General features: G+C 32.1%; 1 protein-coding gene across 2 annotated transcripts in view; it reads left to right on the forward strand.

Moving 5' to 3' along the window:
- The window catches only part of CDH10 (cadherin 10), a 173942-nt gene that overhangs the window by 99225 nt on the left and 60976 nt on the right, over positions 1-13741 (forward strand). For both annotated transcript variants that reach the window (XM_027868978.1, XM_027868979.1), the window contains exons 2-4: positions 2715-3009; positions 4709-4828; positions 5377-5544. In XM_027868978.1, the coding sequence (XP_027724779.1) occupies positions 2715-3009; positions 4709-4828; positions 5377-5544 (583 nt within the window). The remainder of the gene's footprint in view (positions 1-2714; positions 3010-4708; positions 4829-5376; positions 5545-13741) is intronic.

A 13741-nucleotide genomic window follows, 5' to 3' on the forward strand; every position in this document is an offset into this window, starting at 1 on the left:
TTGGAAGTCATTTTACTTCCCTGTGCATTTTAGGGACAGAAAAATGTAAAATCAAAATAGTAATACTTGTCTAATTTTTTTGTTTGGTGAAGAACAGAGTTAATAAATTTTAAAGTTCTATTTGAGTATGAGTTGTTTATTATTGTTGTTATTGCTATTGTTGTTTAAGATGACTGTTTTTATGAGGTTTAGATAAAAATCGTTGGGGATTATATCACTCTCCTGATATTCATTTGAATCTAATGACCTGTAAAATACTATACATGTGGATAGTATGACTTCTGTAAGTAAAAACAAGTTTGTTATTAACATATTTTTAAAAAAATCTCACTGAAAGGGTCTTTGAGAAGCTGTAGTCACAAACTGAATGACAGCGATGACCATGGTTTTTATATCGTCAAGGTCTCGGTGTTTTGAAAATTTTTAATTACTTTAAAGATTATGAGTATTTGATGTGACACCATCTCTTAATTTATCATTCTTAAAAACTTAAAAGACAATGAGAATGCCAGATAGTCTGAACTAATTCCATGTTTATCATTATTGTTGTTGTTGATCTCATTTTTCTCCCAGTGGAGCTCAGATAGAAACAATCCTGTAACAAGTTACTATCTTGATATTATTCTTTTATATTTATTGTCCTGTGGACAATAAAGTAGTTGGATAAAGTGGGTGTTTTTTTGGAGTTTAAAGAAGATACTGAGAAATAAGCTCTCATTATGTAGGCTCACTTACTGCACTAACACTTATATAGCAGACAGAGTGACAATAAGGATGATTAGTTCCCACGTCTTCAGTGATGGATAATTAGTAATCAAGCAGCCCTACAGTTAGACTCAAGAAATAAAGGACACAGAAGAAAAAAAAAAACTACCACTGTCTTCAAAACTACCACTGTCTTCATCTTTTTTGATGTTACTACACTGTTGCTTTATAGTTCAGTAGAAACAGTCAGAGGAACTGGGTTTGAATCTCTACATAAGATTAGACAAGTCACTTATCCTCTCTAGGGTTCCCTCATCTATAAAATGAAGAATTTTAATAAGTTAGGCTTTGAGTTCACTTTCAGTTCCAAATCTGTGATGTACTAGTGATACCTAGTGAATGTAGAAGTGAGTGGTAAAAAGGGCACAGGGAATTATTGCTGGCATATATGCATAATCAGAATATTTGAGAATACATTTTTTCCAGACAACTGTTATACTACCACTTGCATGCCAGGTATTCCGACTGCCTTTCAAATGATCACACGATTAGTAACCCTCTTTAATAATAATAAAGCAATAAAAACATGTACTTTTATATAATATACTTCTGCACACCTTATTGAGTTAGGTTCATAATAAATTTAAGGATATATTTATTTTAATTCCACTAAGTTTTCCATTATTCCTTTTGTTGTCCGTCTCATTCTCTTATGATATTCCCCTGGTAGCTACTCTGCTTTTACTATAATTATATGTTCATTTTTTTTCTTTTAAAATAACAAACATTCAAGTAGAACAGAATTTATACTTCTTCACTTTAGGTCTTTTTTTTTTTTTAATCTGCCTCAATAGAGAAGAAATGTCCATGAAATTAAGAATTTTTTTAATACAGAAAAAAATGTAAAAAGGACCACCTAACAAAAATTTTTAGACAGAATTTTTCCTTCAAGCTAATTTTCCCTCTTGAATGTTCATACCAATTAATCATTAGGAATTAATAAAAAGTGTCTTATAATATTCAATTACCACCATCTAGTCATCTATAACCAAATACAACTCATGTTAACCAAATTATAACTATTTTTAAAAGCTGCACTTTTTCTCATCTCTTTAATATACCATATTATTCTTGAATTTAATTTCACAAAGTTCATAAAGAAGTGGTGAACTTTGTATTGAAAAGATGCCATCACAACTATTGAATCTTTGTTTTTACCATCTAAACATTTTCTAAATAGTCTGACTTAGTTCCATGAATCAATCTTTATTGAGGTGAAGTAGCTAGGTTTATGTTACCTTTAATCATCCATAGGGTCTGTAACATGTAGTAGGTTGTTAATACTAATTGGTGGATAGATAAAAGAAGGAATCTTCATAGAATTTTCTAATGGACTGGCTATCTTTTGTATGTTTATTAATAGGTAATGGGGAGTAGGAGTAGAAACATTTCTAGTTCAGTATTCTTATATCAAGTGCCAGGAAAAAAATAGTTTTGCTGAGAATTATTGGCTCAGTTACCAGTTCCTAGGGAGGCCTGTACTTTGATTTTTTTTTTTAGTAAATTATGCACCAGTACCAAACTGTTATATGCTTGTTCATGTGTTAACATTTTTCTCTAGGTTTTGTTGTTGTTTTCTGTTTGCATATCTTTTTAAATTGTAAGCTTCTTGAAGATAAGTACTGGTATTTTATGCTTCCTTTGTGTTCTCCATAATGCCACATGTATTTGAATGGCTGATTCCTCTCTGTCAGATTGTCCGGAGACCATTGTGACATTAGAAGTGGCATCTAGAACACTTACTAAAATCATATCTTTTTTCTCTTTTGCCCTAGAAATTTAGCTCTTGTTGCCTCAATTCTTCGAAAGATATAGCTGGATGCTCATAGTCTTACTTATGTGTAATTTAAGTAAATAAAAAGAATATTCTTGGAATTTCAGAAAACAACAAAAGCAACTTAATAGTAAGTCTTTTTTTAAATTTTCTGTTTGTAATTTATTTTTTCTAGCTTCATTCAGATCAAGATAAGGGAGATGGATCACTCAAATATATTTTATCTGGAGATGGAGCAGGTACTCTTTTTATTATTGATGAGAAAACAGGTGACATTCATGCCACTAGGAGAATTGATAGGGAAGAAAAGGCCTTTTATACCCTCCGTGCCCAGGCTATTAACAGAAGAACTTTGAGGCCAGTGGAACCTGAGTCTGAGTTTGTCATCAAAATACATGACATCAATGACAATGAGCCAACATTTCCAGAGGAAATCTATACTGCCAGTGTTCCTGAAATGTCTGTTGTAGGTGAGTATTTGATGTTTTTTTTAAAGCATGTTATGTAAAATAGTATTGTCAAGAAAGAATTATCAAATAAAATATGATAAAATAATTTGTCAACATTCTAAGATAAATGTTTTATTCTCAGATTTCCTGAAGAATGAGAAAATGATTAAAATTTTATTACTTGAAAATTAGATATTATATTGAAGGGGATAATTTTTTTTCTTTGCCTGCTTTGAAGTTAAGCAAATATAGCTTCAATTACCATAGAACTTTTTATAGATGATAAGGCAATTATTATTCACTTAACTCCTTTGTCAAATCATAGCCCCAATGTGTTGTTACTATATATGGAAATATGCCTGATAGAACATAATAAAAAGATGATAGAGTATGTTTTCTGCAAAATTTACTTGAGTTAATTAGATATTTGATAACACAAGTCTTTCTCTAGTAGATAGTTTAGAACAGGATTTTGTAACCCATTTCATAATGGAGGGGGTAAAATGCATAAAATCTGTTTCTTAGATTGATCTTTAAGTATTTGAGACCTTGAAGTTAGACAGACAGTCAGAGCTATGGATTAGGCAGATGGGTTTTAGAGAAGCAGGATTAAAAAAAAAAGGATTTATTTTAGATTTTTAAGTTTGCAAATTTTAAAAAGTTAGGAATTTCCTTACTAACATCTTTGTAGACCTCCAAAGCTAAGGATCCCTTATATGTGTGAGTAGAAGGGTACAAAAAAAAAACCTCATTTGGATCATACATATCCAACACTAATCATCATTCCTCAATATAGCAATGAGCATTACATAATTAACCTGAGATAGGTGTATTGAGAACATTTCCTCCCAAGAAATTCATTTAAGCTTATAAATCAAATACTATAGTTTTAGAATTTGCATTGCTGTAAGTTAACTTATGAATTGCATAGAAACTTCAAAGGATCCCCAAAATCTCAGAGCTGGAAGGTGTTTAAGGGCCTGTGTGGTGCTTCCCATGGTTGTTGTGAACAAGAATCCTCCGTACAACATACTCAATAAAACATCATGCCACCTTTCCTTAAAGACTTTTATGAACCTACTACCTGCAGATCCTGTTTTATATTAGTATATTTTTAATTATTAGGAATTTTCTGGGGGCAACTAGATGGAGTAGTAGATAGAGCACTGGCCCTGGAGTCAGGAGGACATGAGTTCAAATCCAGCCTCAGACACATGATACTTACTTGCTGTGTGACCTTAGGCAAGTCACTTAACCCCGATTACCTCAAAAAAAAAAAAAAGGAATTTTCCTTACATCAAGCTTAAATTTGCCTCTGAATATAGGAAAAGTAATGTAGCTAGGAAGAGAGAAAAGCAGGATTTGAACACAGCCCTTACTTCTTGTTGATCCAGTGCTCTTCCCAGTATACCATGCTGTCATTACCATTTAAAATGAAGTACAAATCTGGTTTTAAAGAAATAGGTACAACTGAATTTGACTTGATAATACTCTTGAAAGCATTTCCTTTACAAGAAACTAATTGCTAATTTTTCTTGTGAGATGATGTCATTGGCCAGCTAAATAATTAAGATGATGTTTTTTTACCAAATTGCCAAGTAGAGATTTACTTAAAAGGTCATTATGACAGGCCCAGACACTTCAAATGTTGAATAAAAACTAGAACTTTTGCTCCTCCTTGTGGTACTATGCAGAACTAAGCTGAATTTGGATACTTCAGGTACTTCTGTGGTACAAGTCACAGCTACAGATGCCGATGACCCTTCATATGGGAACAGTGCCAGAGTCATTTACAGCATACTCCAAGGACAACCATATTTCTCTGTGGAGCCTGAAACAGGTCAGGAGCAAAACTATGCCTTTTCATTTGTTATATAATCTTCATGATCTTTATGGGGAGAAAAAATAATGAGAGAACAAGAATCAAAAATTAATTTGAATAGTTTCAGACAGGAAATATTATAGTGAATTATTGTTCTCAAATTTAAATGACTGTCAGATAGAGATAGATATATAGATAAATAGATAGATAGATATGTATTTTGCTTGGATATATTTAAAACTGAATTGTGAAAATAGCCTATTGTAATATTTGTAAAGCTCTTTGCAAATCTTAGGGCTATATAAATGCTAGTTATTATTATCCTAATCAATGTTATTTTTAATTACAAAGTGGAAATGGCTAGATAAAAATTATTTGCACTGAAATGGATTAGTTTTTAATTTCAACACTATGCAAAGTGGTCTTTTATGTCATCCATTCACATTAATGCTGTAGGATTACAAATGCTAGCAATAAATAAAACGAAGGCCATGCTGTAGAATTATGCATATATTGAGAATGCAAATAACACAATAACGTTTTTTTTTCGGTTTTTGTTGTTAAAGGCATCATCAGAACTGCTCTGCCAAACATGAACAGAGAAAACAGGGAGCAATACCAAGTTGTTATCCAGGCAAAAGACATGGGCGGCCAGATGGGTGGATTATCAGGGACTACTACAGTGAACATCACGCTGACTGATGTTAATGACAATCCACCTCGATTCTCCCAGAGTAAGCTGCCTTTAATAGTTCTGCATTATAAATGCTTTAGAATAAAAGCATTAAGAAATCTCCATCTGGTTTAATTTAAGGAAAATCTAGATTATAGGGTACTTGTGAATGAAAGGCTTATGTACTGATTTATTCACTGTTATTAAACTAGAAAATTAAATGTTAGAGCCATGTTTCATTCAGAAAATAGTTTTATGCTGATGGCATAGCCTCACAAATATATTGTGCTTTTTAGAATTGTTTGTGAAAATAGGATTGTACTCTAAAGTCCAATTCTTTCATTTAGTGAAGGATAATTTATTTTTCATTAGGAAATAAATCAGGTCATAATTTTCGAGGAAAGAGAAAGGGACATTTTACTCTCTACTTAAAAGTTTAATCAGGAATACCCTAACTCTAGGGAGACCTAGCTCAAGGAAAATCTATTTTGACATTGTGAAAGTTATATGCTTGAAATACCTAATTAAAAACTTCCAAATACAATCTGAATGATATTTTAAACCACTATTTTGACAATCTAAGTATGTTAAACAATAACTTTTAGTAGGTGTTTGGGGGATATACAGCCAGCTATTAAAATGACTACCTTTTCAGTAGCATCTACAACTTCCAGTCTATTGTAGACACTTTGTGTTAGAAGTTAGGACAGCAAAGACAGTATTACTCAAATAGGTATAATTTTCCTAACATTTTAACATACTAGTTAGTGTTGTATGATTCACTGGTATTCCATACCATGTCAAGAGGTCTAGAGGAAGGCCTCTAGTGTACTGGATTGAATAACTGAAAAATTTATAGGAGAAAATGAGAAAGAGTCACACAGGATGAGAAGACCTGGAGAAGTTGCAGTCTGCATTTATGGAAATAGCTATATGGATAGATCTGAATCAATGAATTGACAGATTAATGAAGTTAATTAACTTCATTATATGAAAACTAGATTCTAATAACTAGTGCTTTTACCCTCAGTTGTGTTTCTCAAGTGTTAAATTTTGGGATTGCTCACAAAAATTACATTTAATATATAATGTACTACTAACTTAAGAATATTTCTAATATAATTATTAATTATAGATAAAGTTCCCTTAAGTGACCACTTACACAGAGGTCTTGGTATTAACTTTCAGGACTATGGAAATTTATAGCTTTTAAATTAGAAACCGTAGAATGAAAATTAAGTACACTTATTTAAAAAAATAGAGTACATATATGTAACTATGTTTATCATTCACCTATTCCTCTTTTTGACTTCACCACAATTATTTTTATCTCTTCCTTGCTTTGGATATGTTACTCTCATTTACATTTATATATTTATAATTATATGTGTTGGATAGAGATGCAGTTCAAGATATAAGGCTTATTTCATTTGCCGTTCCAACTATTGTTTAGATTTATTCTTGACATCCCTCCTGCCAAGACTTTGTTGGTATAGCTGTAGTTCCAGTATAATGCATGCATCTGCCTTATCTGTTTATCTCAGCAAGTAATCAGGATTTGCTGTCATAATGAAGAAGGAAAGAGGTATAGATATTACTTTGTTATCTTGCAATGTATTACACATGTAAACTCAATCAGAGATCTCAGAATAATCTTGCACACATATTTTCCTAATCCCGATTTCTCAGTTTGACCCAGTTGTCAGTAGCCTGTGAACAGAATGGGTGATGGTACCAGATAGAAGGAGCTAATTTATTCATACACATTCAAGTATAAACTATTATTTTAATTTTAAAAGGTATGATCTTGCTAATGAAATGTATTTTCTCTAGCAACATTCTCATACTTGTAGTAGAATTAGATTTTTCCCAGCATTTACATACATGTAGAGTGAAGCCAGTTCATGGATAAGTAAACCAGCTAATCAGAAAATGAGCAGATAAGACCAGCCAAAATGCACAGAAAAACCTGATTCAGTAAGGGATTAAGAAGAATGGCATTCAAAACAGAGTTTTATTTTTTTAATAACTGCTTTATTTATTGATGCAATCTTTATTTTTCATTTTGGAAATACAGCAAATTTTTGTTTTCATATCAGTAGCCATAGGAACCTTGCATTAACCTCAGATTTAAGATTTTCTCTCCATTCTAATTTTTCATAAATGCCAGGGTATAAACTGGCATAGGTCATAATTGAGTAATAAATTTGAACTTGTTACAACAATATTTATGCTGCTACTAGTAATAAAAATTTGCATATTGTTTTGACAACTTTTAAGGTAATTTCATATTAATTGATTATTTGATGCTCCTAATATCTATGTGAAGAAAGCAGAGCATAACTTTTATTTAAAGATAAAAGTAAAGAGACCAATGGTAAAGAGACCAATACTGAAAAACATTAAATAACTTTCTAAATATCACATGAGTAAAAAGTAGTATAATTCAAACTAAAGCCCAAATCATTATATTCATTATTCTCTTTACTATTAGAAGGAGCTTCCATATCTTGCATTATCAAATGAAATAACATATTTGAAAGTATTTTTAAATAATAAAGAAATCTACAGATGATTAAGGTGATATCACATGCATTTATATGCACATTAATATATGGTTATTATAATTATTTTCTGTTATATATAATTTTGCAATTTCTAAAAGTTTTTTTCACAAATATTATTTCATTTAACTCTCACTTCAAAAATCTTTTCAAGAGGCCAGTTATTATCACTATTTTTTTTTCAATGACAAAACTGAGGTCCCAAAACATTAAGTCCGTTGTGTAAGTTCACAAAGTTAAAACTCCAAACTACGTATTTGGAGTTCAAATTCATTGACCTTTTCATTATAATGTACTGATGTGCTATGTAATATCTATCCTCACTATGGAATTTAATATAGGGTTTCATTTCTATAAATATGTACATGTGTATTTATATATATATAAATGAACATATAAAGGGAAGAGAAAAGGAAGATAGATAATCAATCCAGATCACTGTATTTGGATTCTGAATACCTGAGTTCAAATTTCACCTCTGATATGGACTACCTGTGTAATCTTGGGCAAGACAACCTTTCCTGACCTTGATTTCTTCATCTGTAAAATGAGGGGCTTGGACAAATGATCTCTAAGGTTCTTTCTATTGTTAAGCATTATGATTCTTGATTTGGTAGAAGATAAAGGGTATCTGCAGACTTTTAGCTTTGTTTTTCCTCCTCATTCCTCTAAGAGGGCACAATGAAAATAATATAATTTAATATAAGATTTTTTAGAGTGCATAATGATAGCTCCATTAAAATTTAATTAGAAATATTTTTTTAAATGAAGTTGTCCTGGTTATGGAGGCTGTGGAAAATAATTTCCTGATTCAACAGAGGTGAAGTAATAGGAATAGAAGCTGAGAAAGAGGAGGAGATAGTTCTGCATCAGGTAATAGATCTCTGAGAGGTAGATCACAACATGCACTCCAGTTGAGAAAGTGAGTGCACCCTTGAAGTTCACTGGAGAGTGAAATGTTGACTTCATTGCTCGGCTTGTGGCTATGTGAAGCATCCACGTCCTGTGGTGAGAATGTTCCCTGCTCATGATCCAAAATGTATTAGATGCTGAAGTCTAGCAAGAAGGCAAAGAATATTCTGATGAGGTGTGATGATAGGAAATTCACATTTTGTAACATATGTCTATTAACCCTAAATTATACTTAGAAGTTCCTGACAATAAAATATGCCATTTGAGTCAAGCATCTATGCCAATTAAGGTAATATTGTGTATCCATTTTATGTTTCTTTGAGAACAGATGAACACAATGTTCCCTAATATGATCAAAGGACCATAAATTAATCAGAAAGCATTTAACAAGTACCTACTATGTATTAGGCACTGAGCTAGGCACTGGCCATACAAAGACAAAAACTAAACAGCTTTTGATCCCAAGAAGCTTATATTCTAATGGAAAAACATACATATAAATAAACATGTATGGCGTATGAGGCAGTTAGATGACTAGTGTTGCACTTGAAGTCAAGAAGACCTATGTTCAATCTCTGCCTCAGAACCTTGCTAACTGTATGGGCAAGTTGTTTAATCACTTGGAGCTACAGATTCCCTTTTATACAGTGGATTTAAAAGCAGAATTGCAGTAGCACAGAGGAAACATGAGCTGGGCAGATCCAGTGCCATTTCCATACCAAATGTTCTAACAGACTACCTGTTCTCAACCAAACTCAGCCATAGTTGAACACACTGTACCTTGAAACCAGCATCATGATGTCATCAGTCCTCTTTGAAAAGGAAGGTTGAATAACAACAACAACAATGTAATAACAACAACAACAACAACAATGGTAACACCTGCCTCAGGATTGTTGTGAGGATCAAATGAGACAACGACAACAACAACAACAACAACAACAACAACAACACTTTGCAAATTTTGAAGTGCTACACAAATCATAGTTATTATTATGATCACCATCATAATTATAATTAGCAGCTAGCTGACTTAATGGATGGAGTATCAGACTAAAGTCAAGAAAACCTGAGTTCAGATACCACTTCAGACACTTAATAGCTATGGGACCCTGAGCAAGTTATTTAAACACTACCTACCTCTGTTCCCTCATCTGTAAAATGAGGATAATAATAGTATTTACCTCCCAATATTGTTGTGAGGATATAATGAGATACTTATAATATACTTTAAAATGATATATAAACACTAGCTTAGTATTATTGTTCTCACTGTAAGTTAGATGAAAAAGAGCACTGAATTGAACTAGGTGGCCTACAATTAATTTTCTGACAATAATTATTGCTATTAGAAGGTTGTATCTTCATTGATAGGATTATTACTATCTTTCTATCTGAGTTTTTAAACTTGTGGGTCTTCTGCAAGGAGTAGCCTCCCTAAGTGTTGAGAGGATGGTAATTTTTTATAATTTGCCATAATTTCAAAAGTTCATTTTTTGGAAGTATGGAGGGAATCAGAAACTGGTCTTGAATGACACTTCTCATAGAAATTTTGTAACCTCAGAAAATTTGCATAACCTCTCTGAGCCTCAATTTCCTCATCTGTAAAATGAATAATCTTCTACCAACAGAAATGTTAGAAAGAACATGATTTGTATTCCCTAAAGAATTATAAAAATAAACTATTTCAAGAATAAAAACCTTCTATCAATACAGCATTATGACTAAAAATCATAAGTAGCCTTCAAAAATGTAAATCTGACAGCAATTTCTAGTCACTGGAAACAATATTTTGTTTTGCTTTGGTTTTGTTTTGTTTTCTTTCTCACTGTTAATTTACCTAAAGATAGGATTTCTATTCACTTTCCAAGAAATTCTCTTCTGGTCAGTACTTCAGGTAGTGGAAAGACAAGTATGAATACATTTTCAATCCTAAGATAATGTTTGAACGATGATATGTGAAGGCTGATGATATTATAAGAATGTTTTCATTCCTAAGAAACAGTATGCAAAAGTTGTGACTAACCATTGAAGAGTGTTGGTCAGACTCTCTCCACAATCAAATAAATATGAGATCTTGTGGTGTTGTGAAAAGAACTCTGGATTTGAATGCAGAGAGACTCACTTTGAAACTCAATCCTTTCCTCCCAAGACCTGTATGATCTTTGGAAAGTTTCAATCTCTCTAGGCTCCAGTTTTCTCCTTCATCAAAGGAGATAGTTAAACTAGATGGCCTTTAAGGTCCCTTTAACTCTAAGTGTAGGATTCCACTATCTTATCCCAATTAAGTGATAATTTTAGAAAATTATCAAGTGAAAGCTCACCTCAAAGGCAGTACAGAGAAAATTTAATGTTTCCTTCCTTTCTTTCTTCCTTCCATTTTTCCTTCTCTATTTCTCTGTCATTCATTCTTTCTCTCTCTCTTTTCTATCTCTTCCTTTCATTCTTTCTTTCTCTTTCTTATGTATTTCTTGATTGATTCATATATATTTACTAATTTATTTATTCATTTAAGCATTCATTGCTCATATTGTATTAATTTTTCATATTATTTATTCATTTGTATGTATTTACATGCTTGTTCATTCTTTTATTTATTTAATTTTATGTACCTACTTATTTACTTATTTATTTGTTGGTTTAATCGTTCATTCATCCTTCATTTATTATTTCCAAACCAATGATTCCATTGATGTATAAACTTTCTGGTGAGGAAACTCTACCCAACAATACAGGTTGACTGTAGATACTATAAATTTTTGAAATTTATATTATCAGAAAATTGCGTGGAGCCATGAGGAATTAAATGACTTGTGCAGGATAAGAAAGCCAATGTGTTTCAGAGGCAGAACTTGAATTCCTCACTGTGAGGCTGACTATTCTCTATATCAGTTTGCCTTTTCTGTGGAGCTTTGGAGAATGAGAGAATTTCAAAACTTCCTTAGATATAAATCTAACATCATTTTCGATTCCTTTCATTCATTTTTCCCTTTGTATTGGGGAGAAGTGTGATTGATCAGGAAGGATGGAAAGATTTAAACAAAAATATATTTTATAGTTGTTTTTTAGGAAAGTACAAATTCATCTGGAAAAAAGTCATGGAAAATGAGTTCAAATATAGAGTATCTGAATAGAATTTCTAGTCTTCCAGGGAGGAGACAAATGAAGTCCTGTATCTCATTCTATATTTATTATATTCATTTAACTGGATTCTACTTCCCCTTTCTAAATGTAAAGTATTTTCTGAATTTATACCTAGAGTCTAGGGAGAAAAGGCTGATTTCGTTTTCTTTTCTCTATGATTCAATTTCTACTCTTTTCCTCTGAGAACTTCCTACAAAAACCAGGAACAAACAAAAATTAAGCATTGTTATAGTCCCCTGCTTCACAAATGGATTGTCAACAGACACAAATCAAGTTTACTCATTTGTCCTCCTCTTTCTATTTTTTCAGTTCTAGAAATACTCAACAGAGTAAATAAGAGATTCCAATTCCTTCAACCAATAAAAGTGTTGAGGATGTTTTAATTGTCTGTAATCTTGATTAAGAGAATATATATGTTATACCAGCATCTAACTTCTAGGGACTTTGGCTGTCTCAAGCTACATTTTTATAAAGTCATTCTGAATCCCTCCACTATAATTCCCTTCTCTGCCAATTCATACAAAATAATAACAAAATTTCCTTTACCACTATAAAAAATGCTAGTCACATTCAGGAATATTCATTCAACAAAGATTTTGAGTGACTGTGGTATACAAAGCACTACATCATGAAGTGCTGAGTGAGATATGAATTCAAAATAATACATTTGAACTCATGAAGTATATAGTCTATTAGGGGGAATAGATAACAAATGCAAATAATTATAATATGTGATAAGTACATTAAAGATTCATAAAGTATTTAATGAAGTTGAAGGAGCGAGAACACAGTTCTCTCCTGCTTCTACTACTACCTACCACAAAATTACCTTGAACATCTCTGCTAGTTTGCTATGTTTTTTCTCTTAGATTCAGGGTCACTTGAGTGGCCATTTGGTTCAAATCATACAAATATGGGAAGATTGTAATGTGTTAGGACCTAGAAGCACCTACATCTCCCACAATTATAACAGTAAATCTCTAAAATGAACCACCAATAAGAAAACAAGCATTGCAAACCTACTATGTGCCAGAGACTGTGCTAAGAATTATACAAATATTATTTCATTTGATCCTCACAACAGTATTAGAAGATAAGGGCTATTATTATCCTCATTTTATTATTGAGGAAACTGAGGTAGAGATTAACTAACTTGCACAGATTCACATAGTAAGCATCTGAAGCCAAATTTGAACATAAATCTTCCTGACTACAGGCATAGCATGCTCTCCACTATGCCAACTGGCTGCCTCAATCCAAAATTAAATTGCTATAAAGTACCTATGTTCGAGACAAAAAGGCTCCTAGATTCTCCCAGAACTTCTGAGCAGATACATGTCAGGATAGATATCTAGCACAAGCAAATTTGCCTCAGTGCAAGAAACAGAGCTTTCTTACAACATTTTAAAAATATAGAAGGGAGAATATTCTATCCCAAGAACATAACCCCAATCCAGATTAAAAAGTTGGAGGTGTAAGTAAATAAAAGAAAATGCCAAACACAATGAAGAAATAATATAGTCTGGGAGAAGCTCAGAAGTAAACCCAAGAGAAGAAATGAACTCCATAATTTGCCCAAAGTAGATCATCAAAGAAAATAATACTATAGCCTCAAGGATTATAAGAGTATCTAGAGGA

The sequence above is a fragment of the Vombatus ursinus genome, unplaced genomic scaffold (assembly GCF_900497805.2).
Source record: "Vombatus ursinus unplaced genomic scaffold, bare-nosed wombat genome assembly UNPS02014791.1, whole genome shotgun sequence".
In the NCBI taxonomy this organism is placed as follows: Eukaryota; Metazoa; Chordata; class Mammalia; order Diprotodontia; family Vombatidae; genus Vombatus; species Vombatus ursinus.